This window comes from Canis lupus, chromosome 3 (assembly GCF_011100685.1).
Source record: "Canis lupus familiaris isolate Mischka breed German Shepherd chromosome 3, alternate assembly UU_Cfam_GSD_1.0, whole genome shotgun sequence".
NCBI classification, from domain to species: domain Eukaryota; kingdom Metazoa; phylum Chordata; class Mammalia; order Carnivora; family Canidae; genus Canis; species Canis lupus.
In genome coordinates, this window is record NC_049224.1 from 70435277 (window position 1) to 70459867 (window position 24591).

The 24591-nt window shown below is 44.6% G+C and overlaps 1 protein-coding gene and 1 long non-coding RNA gene across 12 annotated transcripts in view; one reads left to right on the forward strand and one right to left on the reverse strand.

Annotated features, from left to right (window-relative positions):
* Window positions 1-24591, reverse strand: part of STX18 (syntaxin 18) — a 120219-nt gene that overhangs the window by 26768 nt on the left and 68860 nt on the right. For all 8 annotated transcript variants that reach the window (XR_005357253.1, XM_038533394.1, XM_038533393.1 and 5 more), the window contains exons 2-5: window positions 20203-20270; window positions 8919-9034; window positions 7096-7173; window positions 6866-6932 (exon numbers count right to left, since the gene is read on the reverse strand). Coding sequence is in view for 7 of the 8 variants with exons in the window: in XM_038533394.1 (XP_038389322.1) it covers window positions 6866-6932; window positions 7096-7173; window positions 8919-9034; window positions 20203-20270 (329 nt within the window). In the remaining variant the exon portion in view is untranslated. The remainder of the gene's footprint in view (window positions 1-6865; window positions 6933-7095; window positions 7174-8918; window positions 9035-20202; window positions 20271-24591) is intronic.
* Window positions 511-23815, forward strand: LOC102152227. 4 transcript variants are annotated; one of them, XR_005357258.1, is made up of 4 exons: window positions 511-753; window positions 13698-14373; window positions 22191-22313; window positions 23522-23815. It is a non-coding gene; the product is annotated as an uncharacterized LOC102152227 (long non-coding RNA). The 4 variants fall into 4 exon arrangements; XR_005357256.1 differs by lacking the exon at window positions 13698-14373 and adding an exon at window positions 20980-21154 and having other exon boundaries at window positions 522-753; XR_005357257.1 differs by lacking the exon at window positions 13698-14373 and having other exon boundaries at window positions 530-753.

Consider the following 24591-nt stretch of genomic DNA (forward strand, 5'->3'; position numbering starts at 1 on the left):
AGTTTCCACCTGGCCAACATCTGTTTCCAAGTCCCTCATTTGGAAACCTTGGGATTCGATTTAAAATTTAAGAAGAGTAGAAAGAGACAGAAAGAGGGAGGGAATCAAACTTTTCAGTTCTGAAACAAAATAATGTATGAAAGAAATTCTTAGCCTTACACAAAAGTTAAGAGGAAAGTGATTAATATTCCAGAGTGAAGTATGGCTCTTTCACTTCTTTTGCCCCCAACAAAGGTTCTTGGTAGAAAAAAGTATTTTCGGTATACATTATTATAGTAACATCATTTCAAAAGTGGCTTTCAGACTAAGGTATCCACTCTGGCACAGGTACTGTGCATTCCACAGAGCAGGAAATGCCTTATACTATCGTGAGTAAGCCATCTTCACACCCACACAGATATCTACTGGGCATCGAGCCTCTGCTGCACAAAGTGAGGTCCACACATTGGTACCAGACTGAGCTGTTTGTTACTGGTCTTCTGTGAGAGAAGTATAAAACCCGAGAGTAAGCAAGCATGTAGAGCCATCTGATATTGCCACGGAATCAGAAACATGTCCTGCTGACCAGCGTATAGGGTTCAGTTCAGATAGAGCTCTGGTGGCGGGGTCACTCGTGGCAGGAACTGTGAACCTGACTTGCACAGTGGAATACACATCTGTCACAATGGGCTGCAAACACCAAACACAAACAAGCTGTCCTTTGCCTCAGAAAGCCTGTTGTGAGCCTGGGGGTCACATCCAGAGGGCCAGATGGTAAGTATTTTAAGCTTTGTAGAACATATATGATCTCCATCTTGTATTCTTTTTTCATTCTTTTTGTTTTGCAAACCTTCAAAAATGTAACAACCATGTGCAGCTCGAGGGCTGTACAAAAACAAGCAAAGGCTAGACTTGGCCCACAGGCCACAGTGTGCTGATCCCCTGTTCTAGACAGTGAGTACTACAAAATCATGTGTGGGGAAACAAGGAGAGGTTGGTAAAAGGGAACAAACTGTCAGCTCTAAGATAAAGAAGATCTGAGGATTTAATGAATAACATCTTGACTACAGTTGATGTCACTGTACTGTAAAACTGAAACTTGCTGAGAGAGTAGGAATGAAACAGTCTCACCAAAGGAGGAGGAGGAGGAGGAAGAGGAGGAGGAGATGAGGATGACGTATAGGAGGTGATGGGTGTGTTACTGAACTAGACGAGCAGGAGCCCTTCCACAGTGATCCCATGTATCAAATTACCACAATGCACACTTTCAATATTTTCCAGTGCTACATCAATTATACGTACATAACTCTGAAATTTTTAAAAGGGACAAAATCACTGCTATGGACCTCATATCATATCATACGACTTTGTGTTTTCCTTCATTTTTGTTATCATCGTTATCCTCCCCCATCATCAGCAAAATTTCTTGAGCTCTTACTATATGCAGGGTACTGGGTTAGAGCCTGGATATATAAAGGCAAAAGGCACAATGCTGCCCTCATCAAGCTTCCAGTCTAGCTGGGATGAAGGAATCTAACTGTGAACAATATTATGAGTATACTCTGCAAGTACCAAGTAAGTATGCTGAGGGTATGTGTTGCAAGAGTACCAGTGCCTTTATTTTTAAGTGGAGGAGGAAAAATGAAATGTAGTGAAATTTTTATCTTTTGTACCAACTTAAGGGAATAAATAATAAACTCAAGGCCATGACCCAGCCATGGGATTAGGGAGTATTTTCAGAAGGGTATTGGCCTGTGTTTCAGGAGGGCTGAGGAAAATGTAATCGAAGCACAAGGCAACGCAGGGACCTGGAAAACTCTTTACCCTAAGTGTTCCTCAGGCTTGTTTGACCACGGAAACTGTTTTGAGAGGAACATTTACTTAGGTCACCAGGATCTCCTCAGATACCTTAAGAAATTCTCACTTATATTATTCTTCATTAGAATTTTAACAGCAGATGTGCTAATATTCTGGAAATTAACTTGGAGCTACACTGATAATGCAGAAAGTGCTATAGAGGTGCCTAGTCCTTTCTCCGTAATGTTTCATTTCCCCCAACGTGAGAAAAAACCACCATCTCTCAGATGTTTGAACCTTCTCAACTCTCCCTTGAGACAGGAGAAAATAGCCCAAAGTTCCCACTCTAAGAACATCCTCGTACTACTGAAAGTAATGTGTTCAAATATGGGCCCAAACCAGCAAACTTTAAAGTGAGGTCACAATGGGCAGACACAGAACCAGATGCCACCCCCCTGCCCCGGATAAGCAAGAAATAGCGCTTTAAAAAGACAGGTCTTATATTTTAAAGTTTGAATGTGTTCCAGGACTCCTATAGAGTTTATTGTGCCTCCGCAGACAATCCTCTGAACTCACAGAAAAGAGTTTTCAGAGGTTTGTACTGATTTCTAGACTGCCACCTTAAACCTCTTCCCCAAGAACAAGCCAGTAATACAGAACCTGATTACTTTCTGAAAAGGAGAGATGTTTCTGATTAATTCAGATGGTTTTAGAGGATATTCCTGGGAGGGCATGTGATAGTTCAATTATAACCAAAATATTAGTGCTTTAAGGTAGTTGGGAGGATAACGGGGATATTTCAAACTCTTCTGGGACGACAAGGCCACTTGTGCCAGTGTTGTGTCCAATGGTGGCCCACAACCTTTCCAACTTACAAACTCACTGTGTAGATCTGAGAAGCCAGGAATGAGTGACCATGTCTCATTCCTTCCTTCATTCAAGAACCATTAATTGAGCACCTGCCCTGCAACAGGCTCTGATCAAGGTGCTGGGACCACAGAGATGGAAGACACAGTGTCCCTGTCTCCAAAGGACTCACAGTTTTCTAGCAGGAGAAAGAAGAGATATGTGACCCCAATAAAAGTTATCACCCTCATGTCCAGCTTAAGACAACTAGCAGCAGGTGCCACTGTCAACTCAAGATAGTACAGTTACTAGGGGAAGGAGAGAAAAAAGTCACCTTTAACAACGGCACTACCCTTCTAAGAAAACACAGTCATAGAGAAAGGAGTAGCTGAGACTACTGCTGGCTTAATAAGCAAAACATTTCACCCGTTTTGGAATAAGCACCCTTTGCTATGAGAGATCAGAGTATTGTCACCATTGGGAGAAAATGAACACCAACAGAGAATCTTTTTTCCTACATTATGAAAAATTCAGAATAAACCATCAGTTCTTCACTAACACATATGCTTTACTTCAGTCAAGAACAAAAGAAACATGACAGTAGCAACTCTGCCATAAAACATGAGCAGTTGGGTTTCTCAAATCTATTTTATGAGAATGATTTTTATCAGTAACTATCACCAATCAAAACAGAATAATCCAAAAACAACCTACAAATCCAACTTGACAATAAAAACTCTGAGAGTCAACTTATCTTCAGGCAACCAGTCATTTATTTAACTTAACAGCCCTCAGTGATGGCTTCCCCAGCCCAGGAAGGGTATCATCTGCGTGGCAGGCTCGGGTGGCACAATGGCAGCTCTCCAAGAGCACGTGTGTTACCCCTACACAGTCAGGCATGTGATAGTTCAATGAAAGCCACACAGAAGGAGCTACTAGCATGGCCTGCAGGAGCCAGGAAGTCTTTACAGAGCAAGCAACATCTTAATTGGGCCTGGGAGGACAAATAGGAGTTTGCTTGCCAAAGGAACGGTGGGAAAGGGGCAGAAAATATGGAGATACAGGAGGGGCATTCTGGGCAGACATCAGCAAGGATTAAGGCATGAGGGCTTCAGAGAATAAGGCCTCTTTCAAACACAAAGTCACATATGGGGATCCCTGGGTGGCGCAGCCGTTTGGCGCCTGCCTTTGGCCCAGGGCGCGATCCTGGAGACCTGGGATCGAATCCCACATCGGGCTCCCGGTGCATGGAGCCTGCTTCTCCCTCTGCCTATGTCTCTGCCTCTCTCTCTCTCTCTCTCTCTGTATGACTATCACAAAAAAAAAAAAAAAAAAAAAAAGTCACATATGGTCAGAGCGGGGATCTGCAGGGACTGATCAAGAAGCAGAGGCTGCTGTCCGGTCATTGCAGGCCTTGGCTGCCATGCTGTGAAGTTCAGCCTCTGAGATGTGGGAAGCAAGGGAGTGGCAAAATTCTATGTGTGTTTTAGGCCAATGTCTTCTGGGACAAGGTGAGGAAAGAACTAAGGGCAGGCTGGACTACATTGTGAGGGTCACATAGTTATTTCCCCCAAGGTCTCTTGCTCAAAGTAATTGGCACAGGGCAGCTATTCAGCAGGAGACGAGCCTGTACTTGACTGTCAAAATGAGAACAACTCCCATCTGACTGATTTTAATTTGTCAAAACCTCTGCTGAGAATGAGGAAGTGAAGAGGCAGCAGCCAAAGCCTCTTCCCACTTTTACCTGGGGTACCTGCTAGGTCTCAAGTGTCAGGGTCTACTTGGGTGAGGAAGCAGAAACAGGCACCTCTCCCACTGGTGGTGCAGGTGACCTCTACCCTGTGTGGATGGTAAGTCACTCGAAGCCAGAGCCTGCCTTTCTCCTTCAGGATGGACCCTGGGTACCCCTCTACCTGCACTCCTCCCGGAGAGGGGACAGCATTCTTCCCTGTCATCCCTGTCCCAGATTCTCCTCTTTCTGTGTCCAACACAAAGGCCACTGTTTGAGAAGTCTGCTGTGTTACCCTGCCATTCAAGCCTTGGTTCAGCTGTGTGAGGCTGGGCCAGTATCCCAGATTCTCTGGGCCTCGATGCCCTCTATCAAACCAGATACTAGTATTTATTATTAGCAGAGTAACTGGGAGGATCAAATGAAACTACCACACTGGCAAACACAGGATGAATGCTTAACTGTAGGTAACCATCCAAACTAACATGTTAACATTCACCGCAAGCACTGTATCTATACCAGTGCATTTTTTTTTAAAGATTTTATTTATTCATGAAAGACAAACAGAGAGAGAAAGAGACATAGGGAGAGGGAGAAGCAGGCTCCATGCAGGGAACCCGATGTGGGACTCGATCCCAGGACTCTGGGATCATGCCCTAAGCCAAAGGCAGATGTTCAACCGCTGAGCCACCCAGGCATCCCTATACCAGTGCATTTTGTTCTCAGGACCCAACAAGATAGGTATTTTAAATTTTTCCATTTTACAAGGGAGAAAACTAGAGTATAGAAAAACTGCCAAAAGTCACTCAGCTTGTAAGTGGCAGAGGCAGGTCTCGAACACTGGCTTTCTAGCCACAGAGTGTGAGCTCTGAGGCATGATGAGATGCTGCTCCGTCGCACCATTTCCCCTCCCAAACTTGCTCTTGGGCTAACTGTGACAAATCTTAAGTTGGCTTATTTCTCATGTTTCCACAGCAACCCAGATTGACTCTAAGCTCCTTGAGGACAGCAACTTTATCTCTTTATCTATCTATCCTCATCGTCTTATGTAATAAATAATTATTTGCTGACAGATGATGTGACTCATCTGCTTACTATCCCCCACAAATGCTTCTATTTGTTGGCATTACAATTTCAAATCTGTCTCACTAGGGCACAGAAGAGTTAATGCAGCAGGCCTAAGACTGCCCTCCCGGGGAAGGGCCTGTGTGCAGACTCAGCCCTGTGCTGGCGTCTGGGAACTGGGATTTCAGGAGGGTAGTGTGGTTTATGTGGAACACCTGCCTTCCTTCTGCGAAGTCTGGAATTTGTGCATGTGCCAACTAGAAGATGACCCTGTGACCAGCCTCTGGCTGGTAAGTTTCCAAAGAGCTTTCCCAGTGGGCATTTCACACAAGTTGTCATAAGTAATCATCCTGTGTGACTCCACTGGAGGAGACTCTTGGAAGCCCACTCCTGGTTTCCTTTGTACATCCCCATTCCCCTTTGTTGTTTGCTCTGCACCTTTTCACTGTTACAAATCTCAGCCGTGAATCCCGCAAGTCCTCCAAGCACACCATCTGCCCCTAGGGTGGTGCTGGGGATCTCAACATAAGAAGAATTAAGAAAATTGGTCCCCAGGTAGTATGTTCTGTTACCTACTGAAAGGATGCCCTAAAATCTTTCCAAGGCCAGTTTAAAAGTGGTCAAGAGTTGAAGCCTGGACCCAGCATTCCCCGCTCATTTAAGAATCCTATCTCAGGCTGGCTGACCAGCTGCAAGGGAAGTAGTTTTGAGTCCCTGTGTTCTAGAAGCTGGCATGCACCCCCCCAAGGGGAGGATGGGTCAGGAACAGACACATGCCCCGGCAGATCCTGAAGTCTCGCTCTGTTGCTTCTTGATTGTGGGGGCCTTGTGCAAGTCACTTAACCTCTTGGGGTTTTAATGTCCTCACCTGCAAAAGGGGATTGACAACAGCACGTGGCATCGAGTGAATGCTCTGTTAGAAAGGAGGCACATGACGAAGATGACCCGAGGAATGCCTCCCAGGGGAGCACTGGCTGCTGTGCCCCAGCTTTTGCCTCAGGAAAACACTTGAAGAGGGAGCAAGGAGAGGCAGCAGGGGCAAAGAGAAAGACACAAGATGGCTAAAACTGCCAGCCACCCAGCATTATTAACAGGAGATGGGCTGGAGCACAGATTCTGAAATAACAAGCAACCTGGACCCCAAGTGCAGCTTCGTCACCTCCTGACTATGGGACCTTGAGTGAGTTACCCAGCTTCCCAAGTGGCAGCCTCCTCATCTGGAAAATGAGGATAAGAATGGTACCTGCCCCACAGGGTGGTTGGGAGCTAATGACAAATCTAGTACAAATCTTTGTGCCTGGCACAAAGGCAGTGCTCCATAAGTCCTAGCTACAGCATTTTGTGAAAAAAATCCAAGTACCATATGTTGTAAAGCATAAGGACTCTATAAACATTAGTTGCTATCATTACTATTATTAGTTAAGGAACACCAGCAGAGACGATACTTACAGTCTTTTCTTATCCACCACTCGTTTAACTCGGATGGCTCTTTGTTCTGAGTAAAGTTTACATACTCCTGTTGTAGGGGAAAACACCAGAACAGAGACCATTTAAAACCGCTTCTCAGGCAATGGTGTCATTAAGTATAAGGAGACACTACCGTCTTCAGCTAGCAAAGCTAAATGTTCTATCATCTATCGTGAAATGCCACATTTGACCTTTAAGATAAAACGAAATACTTTTTAAGTAATCTTCGATGAAATCCAGAACTGCACTCCTGTGCTCCTTCACTTGCTGGGAGTGTATCTCCTTGTGGGCTGGAAGAGAAAAGGACAGCAGTCAGACGTTTGTGTTCAATTACACAAGGAACAATTCATCAGCTTCCTCAGAACAGTTTCTTTATGGAAAGTATTTGTAAAAATACAGCAATAAAACAAGTCTGTGTCAAATGACATTACATTTTTAAAAGAGGAAGATTTATTGGGCTTCACAAGAGTAAAAGATTAAACTGCAGAAAACTATAGTCAAAGAATTTATGGTTTATTCCAGCACGCAGGGATCATAGTGGATGCTGCTGCTTCTTGAGAGCTGACCCCTTTTGTATTAACAGCATCCAATGCTTAAGCTGACCTTCAAGTAACACGTTTAAATCAGACTCAAGCCCCACGCTCCTCCTGCCTGTCTGGGCTGTTTTTCAGCTTGGAATGCCCTGTCTTCCCCGCTCAGCCACCCCCATTCTAAGGGCCCTTAACACACCAAGTCAAACCTTTCTTCTCAAAGAAACCTTCCTCGACTCTTTAGCCACAAGGATGCCTTGCTTCTGCAAACTATCATATCTGCTTAAGGTCTGTGCCATTTATTTTGGGAGGACAGCTCCCATTTACTGAGAGGCCAAGCATCTACTACACGCAGGCACTCTACAGTACTTTACATATATTACTGCTAATACAAAAGGCAATCTGGATGCCAGTTTACACAAAGAGAAACTAATAAGGTTCAGATTCAATAAGAAGCCCAAGGTCACATGGTTTGGTGACTTAAATGCTGATTTTAGTCATAAACACGTATTTTTAGGTTATTTCAATGAATGTATAGGCCCTTAAGGGTAGGGGACATGAATCATGGTTTTACTATTGGGCAGCTTAACCCATGATCATGTGATCATTCTGCATTCTGCAGATCCACGAGACTGTACACAAAATTCTGTGAGTGTGTGTATTTCTCTGGCAAGAAGGTCTATAGCTTTCATCAGACTCTAAGTGGCCCATCAGGGCTGTGACAGAAGCTTCCCAAATACAAGTTGGAGTCAAGAACATGGCAGCATCTGGCCACTTTGAGCTCTGTGCTATTTAATGTAACAGCTATCTGCCTAAGCACATTACAAAAGGGTCAAGGAAGATATGCAACTTGGGAAGCTATCTCACTGCCCCAGTAACAATGAGACAGCAGTGAAGGAGACGTGATACTAACAACCCTAGTGCCAGCTATGGCCCTAAGCATGCACTGAACACATTCATGCATTCTCCTAACTTTAAGAGATACACCCTATAATTGTGTCCACTTTTCAGATGGAGAAACTGAGGTCCAAGGTGACTGAGTGACTTGCCCAAAGCCATATGGGTAGAATGTGGTGGAGCTAGGGTAGGCACCAGAGCACCCAAGGGTCCAGAGCGCAACTTTTCAGCGTGCGGGTCTGCTCCTCAAGTTTCATGCTCCAGGTAGAGAGCTGAGAGAGCCCTCTTCTGTTCCGGTCCACACCTCCTAACTGCCACACAGAACACAGGGGTGTGCACAATCTGTCTGTTCTGGCCTTGTATCCTTAGGAAATGTCTCGTTGTGTATGAAGAACTCCTCTCCACCTCCCGCATCCCACCCATAGCCTGAATCATGGCCTTTTCATTAGTTTTTATAGCTGATCTTGAGAAAAGAGGAATTTTAAAGTTTTGAGACCTAAATCTGAATAGAAACACACAAGAGACCTCCAGCTGGGCATGCCCTCTGAACCTTGTCTGAGGCTTCACAAAGTCATGGTGGGCCGGCCATGTCCCTCAGAGCACCTCACCTTGTGTTCTCAGTTGCTGAATTGCTTCAGAGCAGGTCCTCATGAATGTCTGAGCATCCTGGTCTATCTGGTCTCGCTCTGTGTCTGTCATCCTTCCGTATTCAGACATGATATGGCTTAAAAAAAAAAAAAAAAAAAACAAGTGGGGAGGGGCACAAAATTTTAACGCAGCAGGAAATGACCACAAATGTTGTCTGGGTGGAGCGTGAAGGGAAGAGAAAGCTTTGCTATTGACATGACATTTACGCTGAGACTGGATGAAGAGGAACTGGGCAGGCTAAGAGGTGGGAGAAAATTCTAAATAGCAGAACCAATGGATATGAAGGCCATGAGGCAGAAGATGCTTTCTGTGCAGACCGACCTGCAGCAGCCAGTCCAGCAGCAGTGAGGTGAGCAGGGAGTGGGGTCAGGCACCGGGGCGTACAGGCCTGAGTGGGAATGTGGCCCCTGACTTTGAGAACAACAAGGCAGCTACTGAAGGCTCTTAGCGTCACCCAATGACAGACCTGGATTAATATTAGAAAGACGCTCTGGGTGCCACATGCAGAATCATGGGAGATTCTATCTGGAGGCTCTTGAGATATATGTGAGAAACTGTTTCAGGCTCATTTTTTCCATGTTGACAAGCGGTCTTCAAGACTCACAATAAAAGACCTTTTAGAAACATTTCATTTCTCCTGATGTTAAGTTAGAAAACTTTAATGTTACTGAGCTAGTGAGGGTGCTCACCCACACTAATGCACCATCCTGAAGCTCGAGATATGACAGTTAGAATGCCTTGCTTATCATCCTACAAGCTGGGCACATGTGCCAACATTACTATTAACAGGGATGCTGGCCGAGTATAATTAAACACTCTGGACATTATAACCGAAATTTAGAATCACAAAATATCAAGTTAAAAGGGACCTTTAATAATGTACAGACTCAACTCATTCCATTCCCATATACTAGCCCTGCCAGCTACTCACCCTCACTGAGAATAAAATACAAAGTCCTGGGGTGCCTGGGTGCCTCAGTGGTTGAGTGCCTGCCTTTGGCTCAGGTCTTGATCCCGGGCCCTTGGGACAGAGTCCTGGCAATAGGCTCCCCACAGGGTGTCTGCTTCTCCCTCTGCCTGTGTCTCTGCCTCTCTGTGTGTGTCTCTCATGAATAAGTAAGTAAAATCTTAAAAACAAAAACAAAAACAAAACAAAAAAAAAAAACCAACTACAAAGTAGGGATTGCCCCAACCTGACATATGACCTACTTCCTGACATGCACCCTCCTGCCCGGCATTCTAACAACACTGGCTGCTTTGCTACCCACGATTAGCCAAACACACTCCTGACCCTGCCACAGCCTGGAACATCTTCTAGCAGATGCTCTTCCAAGAGATGTCTATATGCTTCCTCCTCATTCAGATCTCTGATCACAGCCAGCTTCCCTGAGCACCCCCTGCGCTCGCCCCCAGCACTGCCACTGTCGCTGATTCTTAAGTGCCTGTGCCGGATGTTACAGTACTGCCTCTGAGATCCAAAGTCACCTTCTACTCTGGTGTGTGATACAAGGACTGGGACACTCCAACATACTGCTACTCTACTACCATCTGTTCCTCACTCTGCTTCATATTCCTTACAGCACTTACCACTCCCTGAAATATTGATGTCTGTCTCCCAGGAGCACATAAGCTTCATGAAAGCAGGGATTTTATCCTCTTTCCTTTCTGTTTTCCCAAAACATAAAGTGGTGTCCAGCACATAGTAGGTGGGCTAACATTAGCTGAGCATCTAGCTTGCACCAGACATGACTCTCGATGCCTTACATGTATTTCATTCACTTATTTAATCCTTGCAATTCATCCATTTGTTCAATTTTTTTAATACAGAACCCCCATACATCAGGCACTGCAGTAGGGGTTGGGATTCCAAAGTTGGAACAAGACTTATTTCTAATCCCCACAGAGGGCGGGTACCAAACCACAGAGGAAACTGATACAGAAACGAGAGGCACAAGGAACTGCTTTGGACAGTGTTGGTCTGCAGGTGGACAGGAGGACCCATGGGGAGAGAGGTCAGTTCATGCAGGGGAGGTGCCAGGCAGGCACTGAGGGAGACAGTCCCCACAGAGGACAGTGGGAAAAGACCTTCCACAAATGTCCAACCTGCAGGTCACTGTTGGAATGACCACACAATATTTGGTCCATACGAGGATAATCCTGAGCATGAAGGGGAAAATAGGAATGCACCAGGTGGTCCCTGCACACTGAGCATCCACACTGTGGCGCTCTCAGGGCTTCAAATCACTGCAAGGGGGAGCATACCACCAGCACACAGTCAGTGTCTCCACACTGAATGTCTAGCATATGTCTACTCCATTTTTCAAGGGAATGTAAATGCTATTGTGATAAATACACATGTATTTAAAATTGTACTGAATCTGTAACTGTAACAGCTATTTCTCCAATCTCAATAGGTTTCCCAAAAATACAATGATCACACAAATATTGCACTGTCAATTGGAGAGGTGCCCTTGAGGTACAGAAGCTGGGGACTGCTGGTATAGCCACTGGAGGATGTTAAACAGAGGAGTCTGCATTTTGCATGCGGTCTCCTGTGGTGGCTGGCCGTGGGGGCAGAGGAAAGCAGGAGCTGGGTGGTCTCAGTCTCAGCTAAGGGAAGAGACTCTGGGCTGATGCCAAGTCAGTGAGGAGGAGGCTCAGCAGCAGATCCGGGGAAGATGTACTAGGTAATGAGGACTGGCTGGCTAAGAAGGGAAATGAGGGCCCCGGGTCCAGAGCATGGAGGGCAGAGGTGTGGAAGGACAGATGTTCAGGTGTCAGGTCAGAGATGACACATGAAGCTTAGGACATGACAGAGAAGGAGATGGAGCAACTGGAAAGAGAGTTCAAACTCTTATTTTTCTGCGATAATTTAAAAACAGCACCAGCTATATAATGGGCATTTGAAATACAGTCATCAAAAGTAATGAAGGCTTGCTGGTGACATAGCCCCTTAAAATTAAGTATCACAATAACAAATTTATTACTGTTTGGAAAAGGTTACCTATCTGGCAAATAAATCCAAAAAAAATATATCCTCACAGGACATGCATGTAGAAATTCATCAAACTTTAATTTTATTTCCTCTATGAGGTACAGAGGGGTAATTTTATTACAGACCTCAATTTACCAAAATATTATTCAATTAAAGGAGACCAAGTTAGGTATAGGTCTAGATTAGTCAATTTACTTCAGCGAGAAAAGAGGAAAAGAACTGGGTAGTAAGTTTATTCACTGGTTAAGAAATACAAAGGATTTTTTTTTTTTTTTTTTTTTTTAGTTATTTGATTGACCAGTATAAAGGGGCAAGTTCAAATTTGCAAAATGCCATTGACACTGTGCTTATTACTTTAATATGCAGTTAGATGCTTCCTGAGGATACAGAAGAGAAGGGATAGTATAAATGATTTTTCTTTAAGAGTTATTTATCTATTTTAAAAAGAGAGAGAATCTCAAGCTGACTCACTGTTTGTTGAGTGCAGAGCCTGACACAGGGCTCAATCTCATGACCCTGAGATCATAACCTACCCGGGCTGAAATCAAGAGTTGGACACTGAACCGACTAAGCCACCCAGGTGCCCCAGTATAAATGATTTTGTACTCTGTCAAAAGTTACTGAAAAGATACGGACAAAAGTTAAAGGCTACAATCTTATTTTTGCTATAAATATTACGTAGGGGCAAGTAGAGTACCTGTCCATAGTATAAGCCCAATAGCACGGAATTATCCTGTTAATGTCTGGGCTACAGATACAAACAAATACAGACCTTGTTCTCAATAAACTGCATCACAATAGAGATCATTCACAGGCTTATATAGATTCTTTTACACCACAAAGGCTAAATGTTAATAAAGCCTTCTGTGCATTAACACTTCTCGTTGTGCTAAGTGCTTCACAGACATTTACCCATTTAATTCTCACAACTCTACAACGTGGGTGCTATTACAATTCTCATTTTATATATGAAGCAACTGAGGCACAGAGAGGTTAAGTAACTTGCCAAGGTCACACAGCTAGTAATTAGCAGAGTTGTAATTCAAACCAAAGCATCCAGTCTCTGGAGTCTATGCTCTTAAACCACCACCCAGGGGATCTCTCATGTCAAAAAGGAAACAGAGTACAGAAGAAGAGAGGATGATTTTTTCCCCCCTAGTTAATGGCGAGGAAGGTGATCTATGAACCAAATCTTGAAAGGCAGGATAAGGCCATGGGGAAACAAGAGTAGACACTCTTAGTAAGAAACAGATTGGAATCAGGAGAGAGAAGCCTATCTGGAGAACAGTCCGTGGTTCTACCTGGCCAGAGCACAGGACAGGTAGAGCAATGGTGGGCCTCTGGAGCTCATCGAAGGAATTTCATTCTGTAGCTTACAGAAGGGCTGAGCCTGATGAAGATGAATATGGCAGAATCTCGTTAGATGGAGTAGAGGGGAAAGATCAGGCAATGGGGTACCAAAACGAGGCAACTGTCTCCCAACTGATGTGTAAAGGGTTGGGGCTGGTGCATTTCTGTTAGACTGAAGTTTAAGAAAGGAGCAAGGGCAGAGCCTGGGTGGTGGTCAGCTGGGACTGGAAAGAGGAGATGGATCTGAGACATAAAAGTTTCAGAAACGGCACAGCATCATCAGATCCTGGAGACCAGCAGTCATCGATAGAAACAAGGGACACATAAGAAAGAGAAAATGAACTGGAAATATGAAAGAAAGAAACCACTATTAACGCTTATCCTTACAATGCAGTTCAGAAGGAGAGAAGTAATGCTCTGGAGACCAAATGTTCCATGACTGACACTTCGTTCTGAAAAAAGAAACCAGGGCAAATGGACTTTTCAAACCATTTGGTGATAAAATCTGGAGAAATGAAATTTTAAGTAACAAAGGCTGGCTCTCTAAATTCTATGATCTACGAAGGAAAAAGGGGAGTCCCTGTGACACGTGGTACAGCCCAACAGAGAGTGAGACACCAGTGCCATCTACCAACCCCACGTACTGACTGCTTTCACATGATGGGCACTCAGAAAAGACTTGCTTGCAATGGGATCTTTGTTGACTTGATCTGACCACTTTAATCCCAATCTCCAGAGGGCCACTCGGCAAAGTCTGGTTCCAGGAGGGAGGCCAGGAGGGGGAAGTCACAAGAGCAGAACTCTGTGGAGTCAAAGCCAGAGGCCATGGGCATGGAGGACCACCAGTCAACCACTCACTGTTTTAGCTGACTTCAGGAACAAGTAGGGATTGGACTGACAGAGATCAAAATATAGGCTTGATCATAAGACTCAACTCAGGTGGCCCCCAATGGCATTTGGCAAGTGTGCTGCATGTCCCGGCCACACATGCCCTTTCACGCTTCTGGCTGGCTGTTCCTCGTCTTTTCTGTGCTCTTCAAACTGCCAGCTCCTTATGCTCCATCTTCAGGGTGAGTAGTTACCATTTCCTGCTCTCTGAGCACAGCCCCAGTCTCTCTCTCATCTTCCTCTGGGCCTGCGGACATTGCCTTCTCTCTGCTGCCCACGGCTAAATGCCCACCTCCTGGCTCTGCTATCCACCTGGCCCAGGTCGGCCCCGCAATGCTACTCCCCTCCCCTGTGCCATCCACCTTTAAAGGAGGGCGGTATGTACGCGGTGCCCAGAGTGCCTGCACAGAGTGAGCACTGCTTGTACTCGTTACTAATAGCATTTTTTTTTCCCTGTCTACTGGATCTTTCCCAATAAACATGGTGTCATTTCTCTCAACTCAAAACAAAATCAAACCTTTCAACTCCATGTCTCCTACCAGCTAATCTCTCCCTTCATTTGGGTAAGACTCTTGTCAAGTTTGCATCCCACTCTCCATTTTCCTGACCCAATCCAAACAGGCTTCACTCTCCTCACTCCACCACCATCCTCACTCCCAGGGACATCCGGGGCCCCCACACTGGCTCAGCCCTTACCCAGTCACTCTAAACACACTAGACGGAGTGGATGGCTTCCACTCCCGGCCTTGTGTTCCTCCTCTGCCCTCAATGACTCCACTCTCCTGATTTCCTCCAACTTCATTCACTGCTCGTGTTCAGGCTTTTTGTTGACATCTCTTAGCCCCCTGAACACTTAAAGATGGTCAGTTCATAGCTTGGTCCCTGAATTTCTGCTGTCAACACTGCTCGCTGGGTGAGGCAGTCTGGTCTCCTAGCTTCAGCAGCACAAATACCAGCTTTATGCTTAAAAGTCTCAAACTTCTATCTCAGCCTGAACCTCTCCTGGAATTTGAGACCTGAATATCCAACTGGCTACCCAACACTTCCAGCCAGACCTCAGACTCACCTTGAGGAATACACCCCCATACTGAGCCCTGGGCCTGCTCTCCTCAAACCTGCACCTGCTACAGGCCTCTCTATCCATGAGGACAGCACTCCCGTTCCTCCCAGCTGCTCAGGCCTCACACCTCACATCCTCCCCTTCCCTGCTTTTCTCTCCCAGCTCCCGTCTAATCCATTAACAAATCTCTTTGGCTCTACCTTCAGAATATTTCCTCACTGTTACGTCTCTGGTCATGGCACTGACATCCCTCACCTGGACTTAATGATAGCTTCCCAGAGTGTCTGCTGCTGCAGCCTATCATAACATACCAGCTGTACTGACCCTGTCACAGACTCAGTCATGTCCTATCACTCTTCCTCCTCTGTACAAGACCTACCTAGCAATAAAAGTCAAGGTTCTTGCCAAAATTGACAAGATCTTTAAGATGACCTACAAGATCTGGCTCCTGCTGTCTCTCTGAGCTCATCATCACTTACACCCCAATCCCTCTGTCGTCTTGCCTGCTCCTGTGATGTTCCAGACACGCTCCTACATCAGGATCTTTATACTTGCTGGCTGCCCTCTTCTGGACTGTTCTTCCCCCAGATATCTACATAAACTGATCCCTTACTTCCTTTAGGTGATTACCAAATGTCCCCTTCTTAAGGAGGCCTTCCCTAACCTACCTTTATAAGACTCTTTTCTGACATGTTCTAGCCACTTTCCCCTCCTCCTTGCCCTTACCTAACTCTAACATTCCACATAGTTTACTTTTTCTTTGTCTGTCTTCCCCCACAAAAATATAAGTTCCACAAAGGCAAGGACTTTTGTCTGTTCACTGCTGTGTCCCCATCAAGAGCAATGCTTAGGATCTGCAAGGCTGATAAATCAGTACATCATAATCAAATACTTTTTGAATAGTCTGACTCAATCCATGAGGCGACTGCAGAGCAGGCTTGATACATGGCTGCAACTATGCTCTTTACGAGGCCCCTCCCCCCTCAATTTCAGCCCACTCCCCAGACCTGTAGGCACCCTTGCAAAGCTCTTCCAGAGCCTTCCCTGGAAAAGCCACTGCATCCATCCTGATGGCAGGCCCCTCCTAAGAGAAAGGGAGGAGTTAGCTGGGAGTTCTCCATTCCAGCTACCAGGTAGGTCCCCTCTTCTCCCTGGCACCTCCCCACTCCCCAAACCCAGCTGCTCATTTTCTGGGGGAGAGCTGGGAAAGACAGAAGGAAGCCCCTGGGGTTCTCAGAAATAGATGGCCCCACCCTCAGGAGAACTTGGAAGGGAGACGAGTGGTTTGCTATCCCAACACTCCCCAGCATATTGTTTGCTGAACTAGTTTGGCCTAACATGGTAATGCTGGTAATGCTAACAGAATGTGCCCTCCAAAAGGTGCGTGCTCCATCCCTCCTCCCATCATAGCATGGGAGGGAGAGCAGGGAGGAGGGGGCGCTCCAGCCTTGTACTCCTTCCTCATAGAACCAGTCTCATCAGAAAGGGAGGCCAGAGGGGTCAGGGACACATAAACAAGAAGGGTACTCACTTCCGAGTGAACATACACCCTGTGGGCAGAATGGACCTACAAATGACCAATTCCAAGAACATTAGATTAACATCCTCCTACTCTAGATTTTGATTTAATGGAAACTCAGCTCAGTGAAACTGAAAAGGTCTAAAGGTTAATTTGATAAAACTGATCACTCAATTAAAAGGTGATGTTCCTTTAGGAACATTATACATTAACCTTTTAAGCTGGAAATTGAAGTATAGTTATTCTATTAGTAAAAACAGAAACCAAAGAAGTTTTCCTCCCAAGTAGTATTGTTTTGTTGCCAAGCCATTGCAGAAAAGGTACATCTACCAGAAGTGGAGACGTTATTTTTAATTAAAATCATTTAAGACATCCAGCCAGAGGCTACCTCCATTGCATGCTGTTCTGCTCTAGTAAAATGTCATTACAAAAAAAAAAAAAAAAAATGAAATGGGTCAATAAAGTCTGAGCTCTACATTATGGAAAAAATTACAGCTTCCTAATTATGTCAAACTAACAAAGCTTTATGAGTCTGAAGGCAATTTTTCTTTCAATTCCACGTTCCTACTCCACCCAAAATGTTCTGGCCATGGCCAGCATAGCACACTGGGGGCAGGGGTGGTGTAAAGGCAGGCTGCAGAACGTTCACCACTGTCTAGGAAGGGATTGGGGGGACTTGATGAGGGCCAGTAAGGGAAGCCACCCTCCATCCAGAGAGAATGCCAGTCACTTAGGGTGTTTCTGTGTCAATCAGCTTCCCTAGTGTCACCCTAAGTGCCTGCCCCAGCCCCCTCCCATGGGAGAAGGGCGCCTTTTCCGATCAGGAAGCTGGCAGAGGAACCAGGCACAGACATGGACATGCACATGCACCCAGCCATGGCTACTTGCTCTCTTTCCTCTCTGGAATCTGCTTGCTTACAGAAAGCAGAAGCCCTGGGATCTTCTTTTCTCTCATATGCTGTATAGGGGCTTGCCCCTGGCTCTCCATGCTCCAGGGACTGCAACCATTCAGTGGGGATAATGGCTGAGTGAGTCTGTCTAATTCAGGAGCCTTCAATAAGGCAGCTCACTCTCAGACCTAAGCTCTGCCACCCTAGATTTTATCAGTGAGCAAGCTGATAACTCGTTCATCTCCATCATGTTGACCTAACCCTGCATCATCCCATCTCTCTCTCTCTCTCTCTTCTCTCTCTCTCGTTCTCTCTCTCTCTCTTTCTCCCCCACCTCCCTCCCACCTCTCTCTGGCAGGAAGGAGAGGTGAGTTTTTAACTGCCCACCCCTATAACTTCATCACAGATCACATGGGGTTCCAGTGCAGTTACTCTTCATACCAAGGGGCTTCTCTGTGTCAGGAACTTGAACACATCTCATCTAATCCTCATAAGAGCATCATCCACATTGTATAAAAAAGAAAACAAGCATGAGATGTGAAGTGAGCTCTAGACACTGACGTGACTAATACCTGGCAGAAGTAGGGCTGAACTTAGGTGTGACTGCCCCCCGCAAGCTCACGCTCTGTCAAAGGGACCATTAACAGGGGCAGGAGTGGAACTCAGAATTCATGAGTTGGCAATGAATAGCTTTAAAGAATAGGACACTGAGTTTCCATAACAAGGTAATAGAGCTGTCAAGACTAAGAAAGCCTCAGGAGCTAGAGCTCTATCTGATGCTCAAGACACATGACCAGTTAAATGGTAGAGCAGCACCAGTCCTTGGAGACCCCAAATGTCAGTCTGAATGTCTGCTGCAGGTACCTGGGAAAGAGGAAGCCCTGGGCCAGCAGCCAGCTATACTGGGTGACATCAGGAAGAGGACTCAGAGTGGTCTGGGAACACAGACACACAGTGTATGGGAGCCGAGAAGTAAATGCCTTCATATCACTATTATAATCAAAAGTTTAAAACTACTGCAAAGTTACAGAACAGCACCCTTATAAAATAATCTTACAAATGCATGGAAATTCACTGTCTTATGTGAATCTCTCAACTAGCTGGTGAGGGATTATCAACCCTTCTGTTTAGAGCAGAACTTTATAAGCTTTTTTTGAAAAGGGCCAAATAGTAAATACATTAGACTTTGCAGGCCATGTAGTCTGTCACAATCATTTAATTCTGCTGTTGTAGTACAAAAGCAGCCAGAGATAATATGTCAATGAAAGGGTTTGGTGGTATTCCAATAAAATTTATTTATGGACACTCAAATGTGAATTTCATGTAATTTTCAAATGTAGTAAAATCTTACCCTTTTCCCCCAGCCATTTCAAAATGTAAAAACTATTCTTAGTTCACAGGCTGTACAGAAACAGGCAGCCAAGGTGGACATTGTTAAACCCCTGGTTTGGAGAAGACATCGGTTTTACAGATTAAGGACTTTCTCAGGCTCACAAGTGGCTAACGAGGGAGTGGGGTGGCTTGAATGAAACCGACCTTTAACACACTTGCCTTGTTGGATGCCTTTTCAAGGCAAAGGGAAGTTAACCATGGATTTCCAGGAAAGGCCTCTACAACCACTGGTGTAACCTAAGTTGTCAGTTACTCAAGGAAGGAACTGGACAGAGAGGTTTATGCCAATTTTGTTTAAGTTTTCCAAAATGACTATAGCTTCCATTTTCATGAACCATAAAATTAGTCCTTGATACATACACACCTCTGGAAATGAAATTTACACTGCCATCTAGTGTTGAGCTATTATTTTAACTGAGAACTTAAAAACAAGGCCATCTTGGCAGTATGCACTACGAGTAATAATTTTACTACATTCCAAAATTATACAAATGAAATACACTTAGAAGTATAAAGTTGCCTATGATGACATTTCATATATCCCATCCAACCTTCTCATTAATTCACACAGTACCCTTGAGACTGAGTCCTACAGTAGACGGGTGCACCATCACCAGGTGCAAATGAAGGTCCAGGAAGCCCAGGCGACAAGAGATTTCCCTGTAATGCTCCTGCATCTGTTGAGAGCTGGAGTCTTATTCTGGAAACTATTCTATAAGTCTCAATCAAAATGCTTTCTGTCCTTTGAAAAAGCATCCAAACCAAACTCTCTCTAGATTAAGAGTTCTTGTCATGCACATTTATATGACCTGCATCATCCTATCACTTGTTCAATAAGCACATACTGAGAAACTGTGTCTTATTCACGTCTGTTTCACAACGTATACAGTACATGTAGAGATACAAACGTGGGGGCATCAGCATAGAAGATTATGCTGTCGGGATATCGTGACCTCAAGGGTGTGCAGGATAGCAGAGCCTACCCAGGATACATGAGCTCCTTTCTGCTCTGCAGAAACCACCACTAAACTGACCCTCCCCTCTACAACTCTGGGTGGGCAAGTAAAAAGTAAGGACAAAAGGCTCAAAAGGAATATAGGTATGGGAAAGAACTCAGTTACCAAAGCCATGGTAAAAAGTATGCACTTACCTATAAGCATTAATATAATCTTTCCTGTGTTCCAGAAGAAAATCTCTCAGTTTGCCAATGTGTGAAATCTAGAATTAAAAGAAAGCAAATAATTTATATAGATAGGCATGTTACACTTACCTGCAATAAATTTTAAATTAATAGAGGATAGACTACAGGTTGTAGACAAATTTTGAAGCTACAAACTGGGCAACTTTGGTTTGGGCTTCTCATATATAGTTGAGCCTTCAACAATGTGGGAGTGATGGGCACCAACTCCCCCTACCAGTAGAAAATTCCTTATATAACTTTTGACTCCCCCAAAACTTTACTAGTACCCTATTGACTGGGAGCCTTACCAATAACCTAAGCAGTCAGTTAACACATATTTTGTATGTTATATGTATTATATACTGTATTCTCGTAATAGAGCAAGCTAGAGAAAAAAAATGTTACTAAGAAAATCATAAGGAAGAGAAAATCCATTTACAGGACTGTACTGCATTTAACATAATAAAATCCACGTGTAAGTAGACCCATGCAATTCAAACCCATGTTGTTCAAGGGTCATCTGTCATCATTAACTAGTTGGATAACTCCCAAATTCCTGGGCTTTGGTGTCTCATTGACAGTTCCTTCTTCCCGTAAGTGTTGTGATAGGATCTAAGACGTTAGGAAGAGATTATCTCTATGGAACTTCAAGATTATATGAGATAATGCATGTCTAGTAACTATATAGCATGTGCTCAGTAAAGACAAATTCCTTTCCTTATAAGTGTCATAACTAAAATTTTATAGACAGATACTCCTCCTTGAGAGTGTTCTGAGGATGGATTCTAAGGCTGAAGATGTCAAGTTTATAGACAGGGCTCCACAGAGCAGCAGTTAAAAGCTTCAGGGGCAATGACAGATCCCTACACAGCAAACCTCCATCTTCCCAATGGCCAACTTCCACAGATGAACAAACACAAAGGTACAAAGGACTGTATTTGTGACCACTGTTATCTAGTATAATAAAACCCCACTCAATAGCACCTCCCATGTGTCAGGTACTACATGTGGAGATAGGGATTACAAAATTAGTAAAATAAGGGATGATCCCTGGGTGGCGCAGCGGTTTGGTGCCTGCCTTTGGCCCGGGGCACAATCCTGGAGACCCAGGATCGAATCCCACGTCAGGCTCCTGCATGGAGCCTGCTTCTCCCTCTGCCTGTGTCTCTGCCTCTCTGTCTCTCTGTCATGTGTGACTATCATGCATAAATAAATAAAATCTTTAAAAAAAAATTAGTAAAATAAAATAAAAAGAGGTAGGAATAAAACTACAACCATGTTGACAAATACAAAAGTGTTTCCAGAAGGAAAGAATGATTGATTAAGCCAGTGGCCAGCTCTGTCCTTTGACCACTGCTCACACTAGCTTCTGCCTAATGTTCTTTGTACTTATTCCAAACATATATAACCCCAGCCTCGAAGGGTCCACTGAACTTTCATCTTTTCCATGGAAGTTTTTCTGTCAAGGCCAGGTCAGGCTAAGTTTCACTTTGCTCTCAACTTGAAAGCACTTCTGTATACCACTCACATGGCACTAAATTACACATGGCCACGTCTTCTGGCTTTTCTGTCAGTGGGACGATGAACTATGTGGGAACAGGCGGGGCTGCTTCCCCAAAGTTCCAAGCACAACATAGGATCCAGGGGTGGTCACTAAGTATCTGTGGAACCAGTCTATGTCTAAGTACAAAGACAGTATTTATCACAAGGGAAACATTCAGCGTTTGTCTGGAGATAAGTAAATAGGTTCCGTTAAATTTTCCACAAATTCTAGATAAATAATAAATATGGTTCAGAAAAGTACCTTCAGGCATCTGAAGAGCAGGAATCAAACTAAAAATGAAATATGGCCTTAACATTCACTTATTTACCAGGTAACAAACAAGGGTTTAGAGTCTGCCTGACATCCCTGGCCCCGTGAGGTACACTCACTCACACAACCTCGTTCTCTCCCCCAGGGCCCTGTTGTGAGCACAGGCGGCACTGCTCTCCAATGTTAACCAGTTTGGGAAAGTGAACCTCACAGAAGCTAAGTGATTCATCCAAAGTGAGACACACAGAGCACGCGGCAGAGCTTAAAGGTAAACTCAGGACAGTCCGAGTTCAAATTCAGCATGTTTTCCTGGACAACATAGCTGCCTTCCTCACACCCTTATTCCTATTTTCCACTTAAACTGCATCATAAAATCTGATTTCTAAGACAGTGAGGAAAATATTTAAGGGAAGTACAAACAGGTGTTTACTGTACAACATATAAGATTTGATTTGTTATTCTCCTGTTTTAAACTTTCAGTGTTTCTATCTTCTTCCCCAAGCCGTACTGACAAGGGGCCAGGTAAACAGTACACAGTAGTCAAGTGGATGGCTTTAGTACATTTGGCAGTGGTGGATTCTGGATTTAAAATATGCTGCAGCCAAAGGAAGTAGCTCTGTCAGCAGTCACCTCCAGGCCTGAACAATGGGGTCAAGTCCAAGCTCCCATAAAGCCCTCAAGGCCCTTCACAGTATGGCTCTAAAGATCCCGCTCACACTCCCCACCAGGCTCCAGGTCCCAGGGCTCCCTGCACACACACCCAGATGGCTCTCCCCTTCCCTGGAGACCCACCTCCCTCCTTCGCAAACGTCTCCTCTTTCAAGATGCTCTTTTCCTCCCAATTCTGCATCCCCAGGCACAGCCAGACCTCATCACCTACAGAATGTGGCACGTGTACCTATTTCAGCACCCCTTCTTCAGGGGACCACAATGACTAGCTTTATTTATTTTTTTAAGATTTTATTTGTTCATGACAGACACAGAGAAAGAGAGACAGAGACACAGGCAGAGAGAGAAGCAGGCTCCATGCAGGGAGCCTGACACGGGACTTGATCCCGGGTCTCCAGGATCATACCCCAGGCTGAAGGAGGTGCCAAACAGCTGGCCATCAGGGCTGCCCCCAATGACTAGCTTTAGACTGATTTCCCTATACCAGACGGCCAGCTCCTGGAAGGTGAGAGGCTGTTTCTCTTACCCATAACTCATCAGGCACAGATTCTAGAGCAAAGCAGAGCCTCAAAAACTTTCATTGTATGTTGAATAAACAATGGGTACCAAATAACCCCCAAAGGATTACATCTACTGTTGTAGGCAGTGTAATGCCACTCTCTCCCCCAAAGACGTCCAAGGTGTAATCCCTGGAACCTGTGGATGTATTATGTGACAGACTAAAGGAGAATTAATGTAGCACATGGAATTACAGTTGCTTGTCATTTGATCATAAAATTTTAAGGGAGATTATCCTGAATTTTCCAGGTCTGCAGGCCCTGTAATTTCACAAGCATCCTTAAACGTGGAAGAGGGAGGCAGGCGACAGAGGGAGTGTCATGAAATGGGAGAAGGACTCAATCTAATGCTGCCTGCTTTGAAGATAGAGTGGAAGAGACAAGGAACGTGGTCAGCCGCTAAAAATTAGGAAAGGGAAGGAAATAGATTCTCTTCTACAGTCTCCCCAGAAAAGAACACAGTCCTGCCAACACCTGGATTTCAGCCTAGGAAGAAAGACCTCTGTCTACAAAATCATAAGATAATAAATTTTTGTTGTTTTAAGCCACTGGGCTTATGGTAATTTGTTACAGCCTTAAGAAGAAACTCATACACCTTGTCTTAGTTTAAGCTGCTGTTAACAAAATCCCACAGGCTGGGTGGCTTACAGGACAATACAGTATCACAGTTCTGGAGACTGGAAAGTCCTAGATCAAGGGCCAGGAGATTTCCTGGGGTGTGGTTGAGAGCCCTCTTCCTGGTCTGCAAATAGCTGCCTTCTTGCTGCAATCCCACAAGGTGGAGAGGTGTCACCTCTCCCATGTCTCTTCTTACAAGGGCGCTATTCTCATTCACAACCTAATCACTTCCCACAGGCCTCACCTCCTACCACTATCACACTGGGATGTAAGGGCTTCAACATATGCATTCGGGGCGGGGGCGGGGGTAGTAGGGAGACATAAACATTCAAAGTAGGTTAACAGGCTTTTTGTTAGGAGTCATTAAGCTTTCCACAAAAAGTTTTTAACAAGTCCAAAGGAATCTAACACATAGGCTGGATCCCTCATTGCCCTCTACCCCCACCTTTAGCTAGCTATAGTCTACCAGGATGGAATGGTGCAAGGGGATGAGTGCCAGGAGCAAGAAGGCCCCACAGACATCTCAAAAAACATAATTAGAAGAGGTTTCTCTTAAAGTATAATAAATATGATCCAAATTTCTTGTGTTCTGTGATGGCAAATTTCTATGAAATGAGTTTATTAAAACAAACTAAAGCTTGTTCAGTATTAAATGCAATTCTTGATAAATTAAGAGATACTAAGTAATTACTGACTTAATAT